The sequence below is a fragment of the Dama dama genome, chromosome 33, assembly GCF_033118175.1.
Source record: "Dama dama isolate Ldn47 chromosome 33, ASM3311817v1, whole genome shotgun sequence".
In the NCBI taxonomy this organism is placed as follows: Eukaryota; Metazoa; Chordata; class Mammalia; order Artiodactyla; family Cervidae; genus Dama; species Dama dama.
Window position 1 is genome coordinate 60,704,401 of NC_083713.1, and position 15,678 is coordinate 60,720,078.

Below are 15,678 nucleotides of genomic sequence, written 5' to 3' on the forward strand. Positions count from 1 at the left end.
GCCTCTAAAACAGTGACATGGGGAAGCTGTTATTAAAGCTGTCTTTGTCAAATCATGGGCTCTTCAGTAGGGAATAAGTCTACAGCAGTCAACATTTCAGGCTCTTGAACACTTTATTTGTTATAAATACAAGTCAATACCACAAGATGGCACCTTCTTACTTCTCAACATCTACGATTACAAACATTCATCTTCATAAAACGGTTTCAGCTCTTTGATGTGTTGTTTTAGATATTATTGAAACCTTATAAAAGCAAGACTTGCTACAAACAGGATCGGTGTTCGATGTATATTAAATGAGGTCAGATAATTAAATTCAAAAAAAGAATTTATAAATATTCAGATAAGAAAATTGAAATTACAAAAGCAGAGTTTGTCATCATTAAACTGAATTACAACTGTGTGTGGCTAATGCTATATCTACATGGTAAGGTTTTTGTTAAAATACAGTTTTAGTAATTAAATAATTTACCTCTTTTTTCCAATATAACCTCTGGTTTCATTTGTACACCCTAACATTCAATACACATTTCATTCAAAACCTAGCTTTCATCTAGTCCAGCAATTACACACATTTCATTTGATTTCAATAGATGCAACCCATGAAGTGCCATCATCCTCCTGGCTACAAAACAAAATACAATCTGTAAAGGTAAAAACTCAGAATTTCTGAAATGGTAACCCATTCTCTCTGTGTTCATGAAAATAGGCAATCCAATTTGAAAGTCTTTGAACCAATGTAAATTCTAGAAAACTCAGTGTTGAAGTATGGGAAGAATAAGGATTTGCACTAATATAGTGCATAAGAATGTGGTGTCAGACTGATCATTTACAGTAAAAGCCTTGGCCTCTGGATTGTCATCATGCTGCTGAGGATAAAATTTACTTAAGTCTGTGGGAATTCCATCATGTTTTCTTCCTCCCATTTTCAAACAGGAAGAGAAGGGTTTTCAGGTCCCTTGGGAAAATAAAAAACATTAAACACTCACACCCACAAACAACTGGAAAGCAAAATGGCAGACCTAATAATCCTTGACTCCATGTCCAAATGAAGTTGAGGCAATATTACTTTCGCAGTATTTGTATTCTGCCCAGTATATCACACCATGAGATTCCTCAAAAAACTGAGAAGTCTGAGAGCTACAAAATAGAAAGCGGTTAAGGCAGTTGATGTCTACATTTGGATTTCTTTTTTCAGGTTACATGTCTAAGTCTCCATCGTAGGCTAAGGTCAGAGGCTTCTGTTGGGGAGGTGTGCTTTGATGTGGTTTTGGCTTCTTGCTGTAAAGGGAAAAGAATTCTTGAAGAAAGTTCACAGAGCTCTGTTTCATCTGCCAAAGAAAACTGTGAGGTACAGAGATCCAAGTGGTTAGATAAAAGACTGATTTCTCTGGACTGGAGGGTTCCTTTTTGGAATACTGGTGTACTTTAACCCTTAAACCAGGAGAAGCCTTTTTTTTCCCAAAAAATCTTAAAAATAGTTTAATGGAAACAATGAACTTGGTAAAGGGCCACTTTCCTTTGTTTATATGCTATAATGTGAACATCTGCTGCTCACTAATTCCTAAGCTACTAAGACCTCCACAGCGCAGATGTTTTAACATCATAAGTAGCTAGAACAGCCAGATTCTCTTGCTTTACTCTGCTGCTGTTTTTAAGTGAACACACTTCTGCTCTGGCTTGAAACCTGGCATCTAGCTGCCAAGTCACCAGAGTCTGTCAGGAGAATTTCACTGATGTTGTACCAGGCAAAACCATTCTCTTCCAGTCTCTGTGCTCCCTGAGTTTGACATCTTTGCCAGGTTAGAGAGGGCTGTTCTTGCTTCTCACACAGAGAGAAGCTGAAACTGAGTTACATTCCCCAAACTCTCAGTGAGGTCCCAGATCTGCGGCAAACCATGCTTCATTATGCCTTTTGATTCTCAGTGTGGGTGAATGTCAGCTAATGGGTATTTACAGTTTAATTCTGCTACACACTGCCTTCCCCACCATCATTCTGTCTCCCTTCTGTCCTCAGTGTCTAGGCTTTGCCATGCCTTCAGAGCCCAACTCTCTTTGGGTTGTCCTCACCAAGAGGGAGCCACCTCTGGCTCTGTCTCCAGATTTCTATGTATTTATTTTATTGCAGCATGTTATTAATTGGATGCACATACTAAGTGCCAAACCCTGGGCTGAGCACTTTACATAAAACACCTCAATAAATCCCAGGCCAAAAGTGAGAGAAGGAGGCACTGGGATTATCATTATCACTCGACAGAGAAGGACTAGAGAGGTTACTACCTTCCTCAAGTCACTGAATGGTTGGCAGAGCCTAGAATCCAAATGCATCTAGTACACACAGGAAAAACACTTTTAACCCTTCAGTACATTCTCCTTGTATCCACATTATTAATTAGGCACTTGGTAGAAACAACTCTTTTGTCTGGACATATAATTAATTTTTAATATTTTGAGTGAATGTAAATTAAAAACAAATATTTTAATCTGTACAATTGAGTGGCATTTTGAACATTATGTTGCAACGTTGCATAATCATTACCCGAAAGGGAAACTCTTCCCACGAAGCAGTCTACACTTTGGAACAGGTGGCCTTTGGGACACTTTCTTTCCAAATACCATTCTTTAAGGCAGCTCTGAGAAACCAGCATTTATCCAAAGGAGAAGACTAGTGTAATGCTTTATATAAGGCTATATATTTTACAAAATGCAATGTATTGTAAAGGGAGTAATTAGGAAACCATTATCGACTCAATATTTGCATTACCCTCCCCTCAATCATATGTTGAAATCTTAACCCTTAATGTGATGGTATTTGGAGGTGGGGCCTTTGGAATGTGATAAGGCATTTCTACCCCTGGCAACCACCTATCAACTTTCTGCCTCTGTAAATTTACCTATTCTGGATATTTCCTATGGAATCATACTGTATGTGTGGCTTTTTTTTACTTAATGGCTAAAAAGTTAAGAATTGTATGATGCATGAATTTTACCACAAAAGAGACACATGTTTGATAACATTTTTTTTATAGGGAGAATCTCCTAGTTTAAAATACTGAGGTTCTAATTCAGGAAACTTTGTTTGAAGCAATTTATTGAGACTAGAAGCAACTTATAGATGCTAGAAGCAATTTATAGATGCTGAAGAGGTGAATTAGAAATGATTTCTAAAAAGCCTACTGATAGGAACCAGAGATCCTACAGTGTCCACACCCGGTATACAGTGGGTGTCTGCGTATGACTGAGTGCTGGGCATGGGCTGCAGGCAAAAACATCCTCAACAGCGGAGAGGCAGAAATAAGCTTCAAAATTCACTGCAGAGGTATACTCACCCTGGGCCTGTTCCCCTTCTCAAAGAGCAGGGACTGCATAATTATCTGAATAACATCCAAATGTGTCTATATTAATATATATGTAGAAGCCAGTGGCTCTAGTCACACCGCCTGGCTCCAGCTTGGGTCCAGAGCACACTAATCTGCATTTAAAGGGACTAAAAACTCACTCAAATGAGAATTTACAACAAATTGTAAGTGACAGTTTGTCTATTATCCACCCTAGGGATGGTAGTAGAAGGTGTCCTAATGTCCAAAAGAATAAGAGGACTTTCGTTTGGAATGACAATAGGATTCTTCTGCCTCCCCCACCTCCTGCTGTTTTAGGGGAAGAAAAGAGAGGGGCAAGAAATGGAGGTGTTTCTAGAGTTTCTGGCAATTCACTTTTTAAAAAATTTATTTTAATGAAATACAGTTGATTTACAATGTTGTTAATTTCTGCTGTATAGCACAGGGATTTAGTTATATGTATATATGTTCTTTTCCATTATAGTTTATCACAAGATATTGAATATAATTCCCTGTGTTATACAGTCAGACCTTGTTGTTTGTCCATTCTCTCTACAACAGTTTACATTTGGCAATCCACTCTTTTTTTTTTTTTTTTGAGGAATTGGCTTCTCTAAAAAAATTATTTTATTGGAGTATAGTTGATTTACAATGTTGTTAGTTTCTGCTCTTCAGCAAAGTAAATCAGTTACACACACACATATATCTACACTTTGTCAGATTCTTTTCCTATATAGGTCATTATAGAGTATTGAATAGAGTTCCCTCTGCTATACAGTGATCCTTATTAGTTACCTAGGCTCAGCAGTAAAGAATCTGTCTGCCAGTGCAGGAGACTTGGGTTGGATTCCTGGGTTAGAAAGATCCCCTGGAGAAGGAATTGGCAACCCACTCCAGTATTCTTGCCTGGGGAAATCCCATGGACGGAGGAACCGGGCAGGCGACAGTCCATGAGGTTGCGAATGAATCATACATGACTTAGAGACTAAATAACAAGCATGTGACTCCCAATATATCCTGTCCCACCTGGTAACCATGTTTGTTTTCTGTGTCTGTGAGTGTATTTCTGTTGGTAAGTTCATTTGTATCTTTTTTTTTTTTTTTTTTTTTAAGATTCCACATACAAGTGATTATGATATTTGTCTTTGACTTACCTCACTCAGTATGGCAATCTCTGGGTCTATCCCTGTTTCTGCAAATGGCATTATTTTTGTCCTAACTGGCATTCATTTAGGGCTTCCCAGCAGCACCAGTAGTAAAGAACTTGCCTGGGAATTCCCACGGACAGGGGAGCCTAGCGAGCTACAATACACAGGGTCAAAAAGAGTTGGACATAACTGAAGTGACTTAGCACACACAAGCTACATAGTAGAAAAATGGGAAAATGAAGTCCTGGGGTGTGGGGAAGAGTATGAAAAGACGACAGTATTGGTTACCAAAGGAGGTGGTGGTTAGAGATAAATTAGGAGATTGGGATTAATATATACTCACTACTATTCATATATATTATATATGAACTAGGTAAACAACAAGGACCTACATTATAGCACAGGAACTCTACTCAGCACCTTGTAATAGCCTGTAATGGAAAAGAATTTGAAAAGGAACATATATATATATATATATATATACACACACCTACAGAGAAAGAAATGGCAACCCACTCCAATATTCTTGCCTGGAAAATTCCATGGACAGGGAGCCTGGCAGCTATAGTCCATGGGGTCACAAAGAGTCAGACACAACAACTGAGCTTGCACACACACACATACGTATATATATAACTGAATCACTGCTGTATGCTTAAAACTAACACAACATTGTAAAGTTAAGTATGCTTCAATAAAAATAAAATCCCCACCCCACCCCCCACCCCCGCTAAAGAGACAACAAGATTGCCTAGGAGACATCTAAACTTGGCCAACCTCTAGGAGCTGTGCCTAGAAAATTCTGCTCAAATATTACTTGAATTTTTATATCAATTTACAGGTATGGAATTGTGAACATTGTGCTCACCTCTAGGAGAAAAAAAAGAGGGGGCTCCTAGTGTGTAGGCCTGGGATTTTTGTGGTATGTGCTGGGATGGTTGTGATAAAGGCTTCATTTCATGATGTCTCTCTTCATACCATGTGAGCTCTCAACTGATGTATTAAAATCACAGCTATGAATGTGTGAGGGTCTTCCCTTGTGGCTCAGCTGGTAAAGAATCTGCCTGCAATGTGGGAGACCTGGGTTTGATCCCTGGGTTGGGAAGATCCCCTGGAGAAGGAAAAGGCTACCCACTCCAGTATTTTGGCCTGGAGAATTCCATGGACTGTATAGGCCATGAGGTCGCAAAGAGTCAGACATGACTGAGTGACTTTCACACACATGAATGTGTGAGATCTGAGAACTTGTAGAGAGTTTAAAAGTTAGCAACCACTGAATAATGTGGTAATGCTGCTGAGAAGCTGTGGCTTTAGAGCTTCCTGGCTGGTTAAAAAGAACCCTAAGAGGAAGAACTGAGTAGGGGCCTGCCCTCTGCAAAGTCAGCAAATAGGAAACTTTTCTTTAGAAGCCCCTGCTCCCTTTCCTTTCTTCCTTCCTGATCTTTATTAGGAAATTCATTTAGAAATCCTTTTAAAATTATTTTTTCTGTCTTCAATTCTCCTATCAGGTAAGGTGTGACCACCTCACTCACACTAAATCAGGACCCATAAATGCCTGGCCCATGGCCACCGCCACCCCCAGGCATCCTGTGCCCGCAGTGGCCATCTCCCATCCATCACACACTTCTTTCCTGTTGAGCCCAAGAATAGCCTCATAATTCTTCCTAATGCAGCACTCTTGACAGCCGCCACCACTTTTAGAGTTTGCACAAGGGAGAAAACCATTATGCAGCTCTGGCTGTAAGAGGTCATTGACTGACACGTTTTAAAGTCACTTTTTCCATGATCATTTGCATTTTAGCAAAGATAAACCCGTTAGGCCAGAAAAGTGAGTTCATTATGAAAAGACAGGTAAGTGCTGGCACTTCTCACTACCCTTGATCTCAAGCCACAGCACCCAGACCAGAAGACAATAACAGTGAGCCACTCATGAGGGCTGAGCCTCGGAGGTGGCAGCACCGCCTTCAAACTTTCAAACTTGAGAGCCCATTCCCTGCATTGTGCTGAGCAAGGTAGAATAGATGTGGTTCTCCAAGTAACTTCCAGGCACTATGTCTAGATTAACTAAAAACTCACCCAATGGTCGTCCCCACTAAATGACCTCATGGATCTTTATTGCCAGGGGAGCTAGGGCATCAGTAATATTTCAGGAAACCCAAATGCTTATGGTAGACATACAAAGGATCATATCTAAACAAAGCAGTCCTTGAGAAGACTATTTTTCTCTATTTTCTCAAAAACATTTCCAAATGTTATTATAAATTGCTTTCATCTAAAGTATACACCTAACACCTGGCATGTTATAGCAGCTCTCTTGTCCTAAGCTTTTTATTTTGGAGGAGAAAATATAAAATCTACAAAACTGTCATCTTCTAACTCTTCTGCGAGCTATTAGAAATAGATGCTGTGAAAACCTATTTGGATTCTTTAGGCAGCTCATATGTAACAGTAAGTGTTTTGATATCAATAGGTCTGTTCCCAGGTCTATAACTTACTTTACTTGGGAAATGAAGATCTGCTAAAAAATGTAAAAGGTGTAGACATTAAATTGAGTCTAAAGAGTTTTCAGGATTACTTAAGGACAAGAAATTACAGAGACTGGAAGTCCAGTGGAAAGGGGTTAAGACAAATCTGGAGCTGATTCCCTTATATAAGTTATTAAACTTTTCTGAGTATGGCTTACTCCCTCTTTAAAATAAAGATGATATTAACGACACTTTATTGGATTATTGGAAAGACCGAATAAGGCAACCTATTTTGTAAAGCACTTTGACATATGTGATTATTATATTTTTTTCTTGACCTTTGAAGATCATGGGCAATAGATGTTTTTAGCTTATCCACTCATTGATTCATTCACTTATTTAATAAATAAGTCATTATACATCTTCTCCCCCACCCCCAAGTCCTTATGGTTTGGTAAATGGTGGAAGATGTTTTATACAAGTAACTACAATGCCAGCAGGGAATAAATGCCACAGGGTTGGTGGCTTATACAAGTTATTCTAGGCTGCTTCACAAGGAAAAGTTGGCATTTAAATTTTTATTGGGAAGAACTGTTAGAATACCAATAACTTATGAAAATCAATTCTAGAAGAATGAACTGTAAGGAGTAAACCATGCAAGCGGAAGCTTTCTTGTGAAATAAGATACCACGGTATGTACCCTAATGTAAGGTAATGTCTCCCAAAACAGTATCTTTCAGAAAGAGGTTGTAGCCTTATATTCAACTCCTATAAATATTATGAAAGATTACAATATAAAAAGTATTTTTAATGGATATCATAAATATACATGAGCAGTACAAATGAAATTACAAACTTCCCTAATATATGTTAATAGATACTTACATCTTGAGATAAAACCTCTGAAATAGCAACACAAACAGATTGAAAGAAGTGTTGTATCTCAACCAACTTGGATGGACATGAGTATAGTAAACTTGAAATGTTGACTTGAGGTAGCCAGAACATGACTTCCATGTTGCTGTCAATGGGAAGCCACTGCTGGCATTTGAGGAGGAAAGGTGCTGATCACTTGACTAAGTTTTAAAAAGACTAATCTGGCTATAGACAGTTGAAAGGAGGATTTGTAGGGCTTCCAAATATGGAGCTAACTGCTACTTCCAATGGGGGATTATTAAGGGTGGATACTGAGGATGAAAAAAATAGATATACTATACATAAATATCTATATAATTTGGCCACTAAACAGTAGGGGATGATTCCCTTCACCTTTTATATTAAAAATTCTCTAGAAAATTGTCATCACAATATAATCAATCCCCAGAGCCTAGAAAGGGCTACAATAAATATTTATTGTTGAAGAAATGGATTAAGGGTAACATACTTTTAAATTGAAAGAAAGGGAGAAATGTAAAAGGGCAGAATTTATGGCTGTTAATTAATCTTTTGGATATTCAAAGAAGGAACCACAGAATCTGGAATTAGGGATGTGACTATGAAGTAGTCAGCTTTCACAGACTACTAGACTAGCTGATTATCTTACACTGTACTGGGCCATTGCTTTGACAGCAGTTTCTCATCTATCAAGTCTTTATGTTCTTTGTTTCAATTTAAGATCTTTTCCTCATCTTTTCCAGCTGTGAATGCTTCCTATCACTCTCAAGCTCATATAAGGCTTTCCACTTCACATTCGTTCATTAAGCCAGGATCTAGACAATACAAAATTAATTCAAACATAATTGGTCAAATCACTTGATTTTTAAGGTAAATGACTAACTGAAGGTGTTACTTTTTTATTGCAACACTGTGGAAGTATTAGCTGGATAGCAATCCAACTTCTAGAAATTCAATCTCAATCACTGTAGGTGGCAGAAAGAATTAAAGTCACTTGATTTTCTTCAGCAACTTTCACTGACCAAGAGCAAAGACTTAAAAACCTGTGTAACCTTCGAAGTACGAGCTAAAATACAAAGACTGAGACAGATGATGAATATAAATGTGTCAATTTAGAGAAAAAAGCAAAGTAACACTTTGATCTTATGAAAATTTAAAAAAAATCCTTTGAAAAATTTCAGGAAGCTAATAAAATATTCTCAACACACTTAAAAACATTCAAAGGTATTTACTTCTGTCTGGTTTCAAGATCAGCTCATCAAATAAAATATATTCTATACAATAAACTAATCATCATTTTGTGAGAATAATATACTTTAGGAACTAGTCACTTACAAAACAGGGTTCCTGGAATGGACAACCAAATTTTCTTTTATGGTTGGTTACTGTAGATAAACACCTGGCTCTACTATCCAAAATACACTAATAGGTTTTTTGAACCAACTGGTCAACTTAACATACTTGGTAAAAATAGGTCAGTTTGAGAAGAAAATTTAAGAACTAGAATTACCTCAGCCTTGCCTGCTATTAGAGTTACCTGGGGCTCTTTTAATTACTCCTGCATGTGGTCAAGTTGTCTGGATGCTTAAATCAGAATCCCTGGAGCTAGAGATATCAGAAAGGAAATTTAAAAAAAAAGTACCTTGTAAAATCTCACCCCCCCCCCCAAAATAAAATACTGAGGAATAAACCTGACCAAGAAGGTGAAATAAACCCACAAACCTATGCTCAATTCATCTTTGACCAAAGGAGGCAAGAATATACGATGAAAAAAAAAAAGTCTGTTCAGCAAGGGGTGCTGGGACAGCTGGACATATGCATGTAAATTCAATGAAGTTAGAACACATCCTCGCACCATACACAAACTCAAGATGGTTTAAAGACTTAAGACATTATATCATATAACTGCTAGAACAGAGCATAGGCAAAACATTCTCTGACATAATTTGTATCAATATTTTCTTAGGTCAGTCTCCCAAGGCACTAGAAATAAAAACAAAGATAAACAAATTGGGCCTAATCAAACATACAAGCTTTTTGCACAGTAAAGGAAACCATAAACAAAATGAAAAGACAACCTACAAATGAGAGAATATATTTGCAAATCATGTGACTGACAAGGGCTTGATTTCCAAAATGTACAAACAACACATACAACTCAACAAGAAAACAACCCAATTAAAAAAAAATGGGCAGAAGACTTAAGTAGCCACTTCTCCAAAGACATTCAGATGGCCAATAGGTACATGAAAAGATGCTCAACATCACTATTTATTAGAAAAGTGCAAATCAAAACCACAATGAGATACCACCTCATACCAGTCAGGATGGTGGAAAGAGCATGGAGAAAAAGAAACCCTCCTATATTGTTAGTGGGAATGTATTGAATAAGTTGGTGAAGACACAGTGTGTAACAGTATGGAAGTTCCTCAGAAAACCAAAAATAGAAATACCAAAAAAAAAAAAATTACCAAATGATCCAGCAATCCCAGTCCTGGCCATACATCCATACAAAACTTTAAAAAAATACATGCACCCCTATATTCATAGCAGCACTATTCCCAATAGTCAAGACATGGAAAAAATCTATATGTCCATTGGCAAATGAATGGATAAAGAAAATTTTTTTAAATAAATATACAATGGAATAGTACTCGGCCATAAAAAAAGAATGAAATAATGCCATTTGCAGCAACATGGTTGGACCTAGACATTAACACAGTAAGTGAAGTAAGTCAGAGAAAGACAAAAATATCCTACGATATCACTATATGTGAAATCTAAAATAAATAAATGAAACTGTCTATGAAACAGACTCATGGAGATATAGATTAGTTGTGTGGTTGCCAAGTGGGAGGGCGGTAGTAGTTGTAAGCTTTTATATTTAGAATGGATAAATAACAAGGTCCTACTATATACAGCACTGAGAACTATTTTCTATATCCTGTCCCCATAATGGAAAATGAAAAAGAATGTGTGTGTGTATACATATGTGCATGCTGAGTTGCGTCCGACTCTTTGCGACCCTATGCTCTATAGCCTGCCAGGCTTCTCGTCCATGGGATTCTCCAGGCAAGAATACTGGAATGGGTTGTCATTTCCTTCTCCAGGGTATGTGTATGTATTTGTGTGTGTGTATGAACTGAATCACTTTGTCTAACAGCAGAAATTAACACAACATTGTAAATCAACTACACTTAAATAAAAAAAAAAAAAAAAAGAATCTCTGTGACTAAGTCCTGGTACTAAGAGGTACCAGGAATTTCCAGTGTGTTAAACTGGTACTGATCTAAATCAAAATTGTAAAATGGGAAAGCCCTGATTAATGATTTGCCTCGTATACCTGTGATATTATATGAAAGCCAAATACAAAGATGTTATTTCAAATGAGGACAATAAAGATAATACTCTTCCACTTCAACTATTTAGCAATTCTAATATTGGTGATTATTTGTGAGTTTAAGGGTCCTGTTATAATGACCAGATTTCAACCTAAGTTTTCTTTTAGTATAATATACCACCAGTGAAAATATAAACTTTTTACTAGTTAGTACTTACCAAACAAGGTAGGAAGTAAATACTAGGAAAATCATGATAAGAAAACCACCACCTGAAACGCCATAAACCCAAATTTTCACTCGGCCATCTGTTTAAAATAAAAAATAACAGGCTTAGCATACAAAAGCTTTTATTTCTCATTTAACTAGTGTATTATTTATTTCTCATCTGAATTCTGAGATTTGCAGAAGTCAGAAGCATACGTGGAAACACATGTGACAGCTATCAAATGTCCAAAAATAGGTGAAAATATTAAATACAGGTTATCAATTTTTTCACAATACCAAAGACCAGCAATCAGTACTTCATAAAATCTAACAACTGGCAGGATATTTTGAATTTATTTTCATTTATATATACTTCTAATACAAAAGTATTACAAAACATATCCACATGTAGAATTATATATTATTTTGGATTTGATATCTGCAAGAGTTTAAAAAAAAAAAAGAACCAAATAGTCTGATCTATTTTGTGATTTTAACTATATGACATATATATATATAGACATATATATATAACTATATGACCTGACTGTATGTATAAATTTGAGTTGTTTCTGGAAAACACATGGTTTTTGCTAAGTTTTACATGAGCACACAGTTAATTAAACTTAGAATTGCACTGATAATAGCAATGCCTTAGCTATTATTATTATTAGGAACAAAAGGAATTATGTTCCTTTCTGAAAGATGTACACACAAAGGTTCATTATACTACCCTGAATGTAATTAACTGTCGGTCCAAAAAAACACATTATCAGAATCTTATTCTAAAGACATTCATAGGATAAAAAACAAAATCTATTGTAAACATTTGTTTAAAAGAAAATCACTATTACTTTCAATTATATTGTGACTGTGTATTACAGTTTTTGCTTACAAGACACTTTCAAGCCTCAATCAAGTTTTAGAATGAGTTTTCAACATAGTAGTGACATTTTTTTATGGTCATAAAACTTTTAACAAAGCTTTGATTTTGCTCTCTTTGAAACACTAATGATGTGATCCCCTATTCTAAATTTTTTACATTGGCAATTAAAAAAAGTCTTCCCTGAGTAAGAATGCACCTTTCATCTTATTACCCCTAAACCTCAAAGAGCTGAAGTATTGTAAGATCCAGTGCTTTTAAATCCCTATTGCAGAGGTATGTGATCTGGGTGACCTTTAAATCATGTTACTTAAAGAAGAATTAATATAGCTGTTTATAAGAAGCTAATGCTGTAATCGCACTATAGCACAGAGGGCTTAGCTCAGTTCTCTGTAGTGACCTGGATAGATGCCAAGAAAGAGGGGATATATGTGTGCATGTGACTGATTCACTTCATTGTACAGCAGAAACTAACATAACACTGTAAAACATTTATACTACAATAAAAAATAATTAAAAATATGTAGTGGAAAATTAGTCTTCCTACCTGAGCTCCCTCCCCAGGTGCTATCACTGTTACCAATTTATGAACCATCTCATAGTTTTCTCTGCAAATGCAAGCAAAGAGTATATACACAACATGCATGCCCTTTTTAAAAAAGACACAAATGGTCCTTATCATTCACTTTGGTACTACTTTTCCACCTAACAATACATATTAAAAATATTTCCATGCTAGTTCATAAAGGGAGGTCCATCTCATCCTTTTTAATACCCCTAAGAGACATTACACAGTTGTATCATATTTTTGTTTTTTTGTTATTCCGTTTGTAGAGATTTATGTTATTTCCATTCATTTGCTATATAATAAGCAATCATATAATTATTTACATCCTTCTCTTAGTATATGTGTGTATATATGTATGATAGGTTTTGCCTAATTGCCTTCCTGAGAGGTTGCTCAAATTTTCAACCCCATTATGAGAACCTAATGAAAGTTATAAACTTTCTCCCAGACTAAATATATATTTTACATATATGTTTATATACATACATACATATACAAGTGTATATATGAGTATACATATATGTATGTATCTGTTTATGAATATATGTGTACACACATGTATTACACATACATGGTATTAATGCTTTAGTTAGGTTTCCAAAGTTTAAGGGCCTCATTTGTGGATTTGAAAATTCATTTCCTTGGAACCTCATCCTAATTCTCTCCCTGAAATAGGGTCTACAAGCAATGAGTGAGCCTGGTTGCATTTCATAGCATGCTTCCCTCAACTTTAAGTCTGTTTCTCTAAATTAGCTAAACATCACAGAATGAATATGATTTTTAATATCTATGGCATGCCCAGATGTACTTGGGAACCAAAACTTAAGTTATTGTGGTCATTCTTATAAGCTAGTCTCAGAATGTCTTGTTTCTCCCACTAGATCTAGGGTCCTTTGTGTCTGGGCTCTAGTTTTGCTTCATTTAAGCATGTCATCAGGGCACTTTGGTACGACCAAGGCTTCGGGCCTGGGCGGAAAGTTCCCAAGGTATGTTTTGTCTGAGCTTCATGTGGGTCTTCCCTCTCAAGGTTCCTTCCATCAGTCATGCTAGCTCCCTCAGTCATTCGCAGCACTTTATTTTCTGGAAGAGGTATGTACATTAGGCACAGAGAATTTTGCTTTCATATTTTTGTCCAATTGTTAAAGAGGGAAGTAGACACCAGTGCTGTGTGAGGATCTTATTGGCTTGCCTTTCATACTTTCCTGTCACTTACTGGTGGTGTGACCTTGGTCAAATTAGTTTGCATTGCCAGTTTCAGAATCCTAATCTCTAGAGTGGGGATAACAACATCTCATTATGTTGCAAGAATGTAATGAGATGAGTCATGCAATACAACCAGCATGGAATCATAGGGTACAGAGAAATTATCTAATACTGTTCGTTCTTATCCTTGATCTCCACTAAGTTTTGAGTCCTGTAGGCCTGACACTGTGCTAATACTCATGAAAATTCTGCAGGACCTAGATTGATTCATAGACGAGGAAACAGTTCCAGAGAGGCAAAGAAATTACATGCAATCACAAAGCGGGTACCTCTGATCCATGATACACATAAGGTCTCTTGGCCTCTGAAATTGATGCTGTTTTACTATATCACTAGTGTTTCTCAAACCAGATAGGGTACCTAGAATTTCCCTACATAACTCCATGTTCCTGAGAATCTATTCCTTTTCTTGTTTTTCAATTATATATAAAACTTCACAGTTATAAAGTCTTTGGCAAAGATAATTTACAATTCAAACATTTTCAAAGATTAATATTTTGTTTCCTTAACTCAGACTGGGGTTGACAGACTTATTCTCAACCACCCATGAACACATTTTACACTACATGGCACTCAAGTGTGAGAAAGCTTGAACAAGACCATATTGCCTTTTCTGTCCCTTCTTCCCTCCATGCTTTCCATCATGAGCAGTGGTCACAATATGAACCCTAATCCCCCAAGAGAAAATTTATATTTCTTACTCATAACTGATATGTACCTGGATCAAGGGGTTGGAGAGACCATCCTTTAAAAATATCATGTATTTTTGAATTCACAGGTCTGTTTTTCCCAGCAAGGTTTTTCACATCAGCTTTTTTATCCTCTGAGCCTGGTACCTTCATGCAGTAATCCAGGAGACCATTTGATCTCATGATCTCTGTATAGCCTTTCTCACAACCACAGACTCCACCCTACAGCATGAAAAATACATTTATGGTTACACAGTGCGTTGTATAGATGAAAAAATAACACCTTAATTGTTGGAACTGCTTAATAGTTGCATGATATGTCATGGCAATTTAGGGTTTTTCAGCACCAGACTTGGCAAAGAGATGAAAATTCAATAAATAGTTCATCTTTCTGATTTCCAAAGTCAACACTTCAATAAATCATCAGTTCTTTCTAGTGGTTGATCATTCTTACACCTTTCAAATTGAAACCATAATTTTTTGTGAATAGAGAATATGAACTACGTCCTTTTCTCTCTTATAGAGGTGTTTAAAGCTTTAATTAAAAATTTACTTCGGTTCTTCCCCCAGCTATTTCAGATTCCTGCCTGCTTACTCCAATCTGTCCTTAACATTGAGAAGCAAAGCAACAGAAATTATGTGCATATCTTCTCTGAGTTTTGTGCTCTTTGAGGTCTCTTTCTGCCTCTATCATCTTCTACCGCTGATCACGAACTAGACTGAACCGGCTCTCCACTCATAGACTTAGTTCTGCACTAAGAGGAGACAGTCCAAGGCTGTGAAGGGGGAAAAAAAAAACTTTGTCTTTCCTCCCTCTTGTGGACATATGCTTTTGGCAGACAGTTAGATATCTTGAAGAACCTGAGTGTCACAACATATCATCAA

General features: G+C 36.6%; 1 protein-coding gene across 1 annotated transcript in view; it reads right to left on the bottom strand.

The window, feature by feature from the left end:
• Window positions 1–160: 160 nt before the first annotated feature.
• Window positions 161–15,678, bottom strand: part of THSD7B (thrombospondin type 1 domain containing 7B) — a 972,933-nt gene continuing 957,415 nt past the window's right edge. Inside the window, exons 25-27 of the mRNA XM_061135120.1 lie at window positions 14,823–15,015; window positions 11,404–11,491; window positions 161–1,281 (exon numbers count right to left, since the gene is read on the bottom strand). Coding sequence (XP_060991103.1) covers window positions 1,200–1,281; window positions 11,404–11,491; window positions 14,823–15,015 — 363 coding nt within the window. The 3' untranslated portion in view covers window positions 161–1,199. The remainder of the gene's footprint in view (window positions 1,282–11,403; window positions 11,492–14,822; window positions 15,016–15,678) is intronic.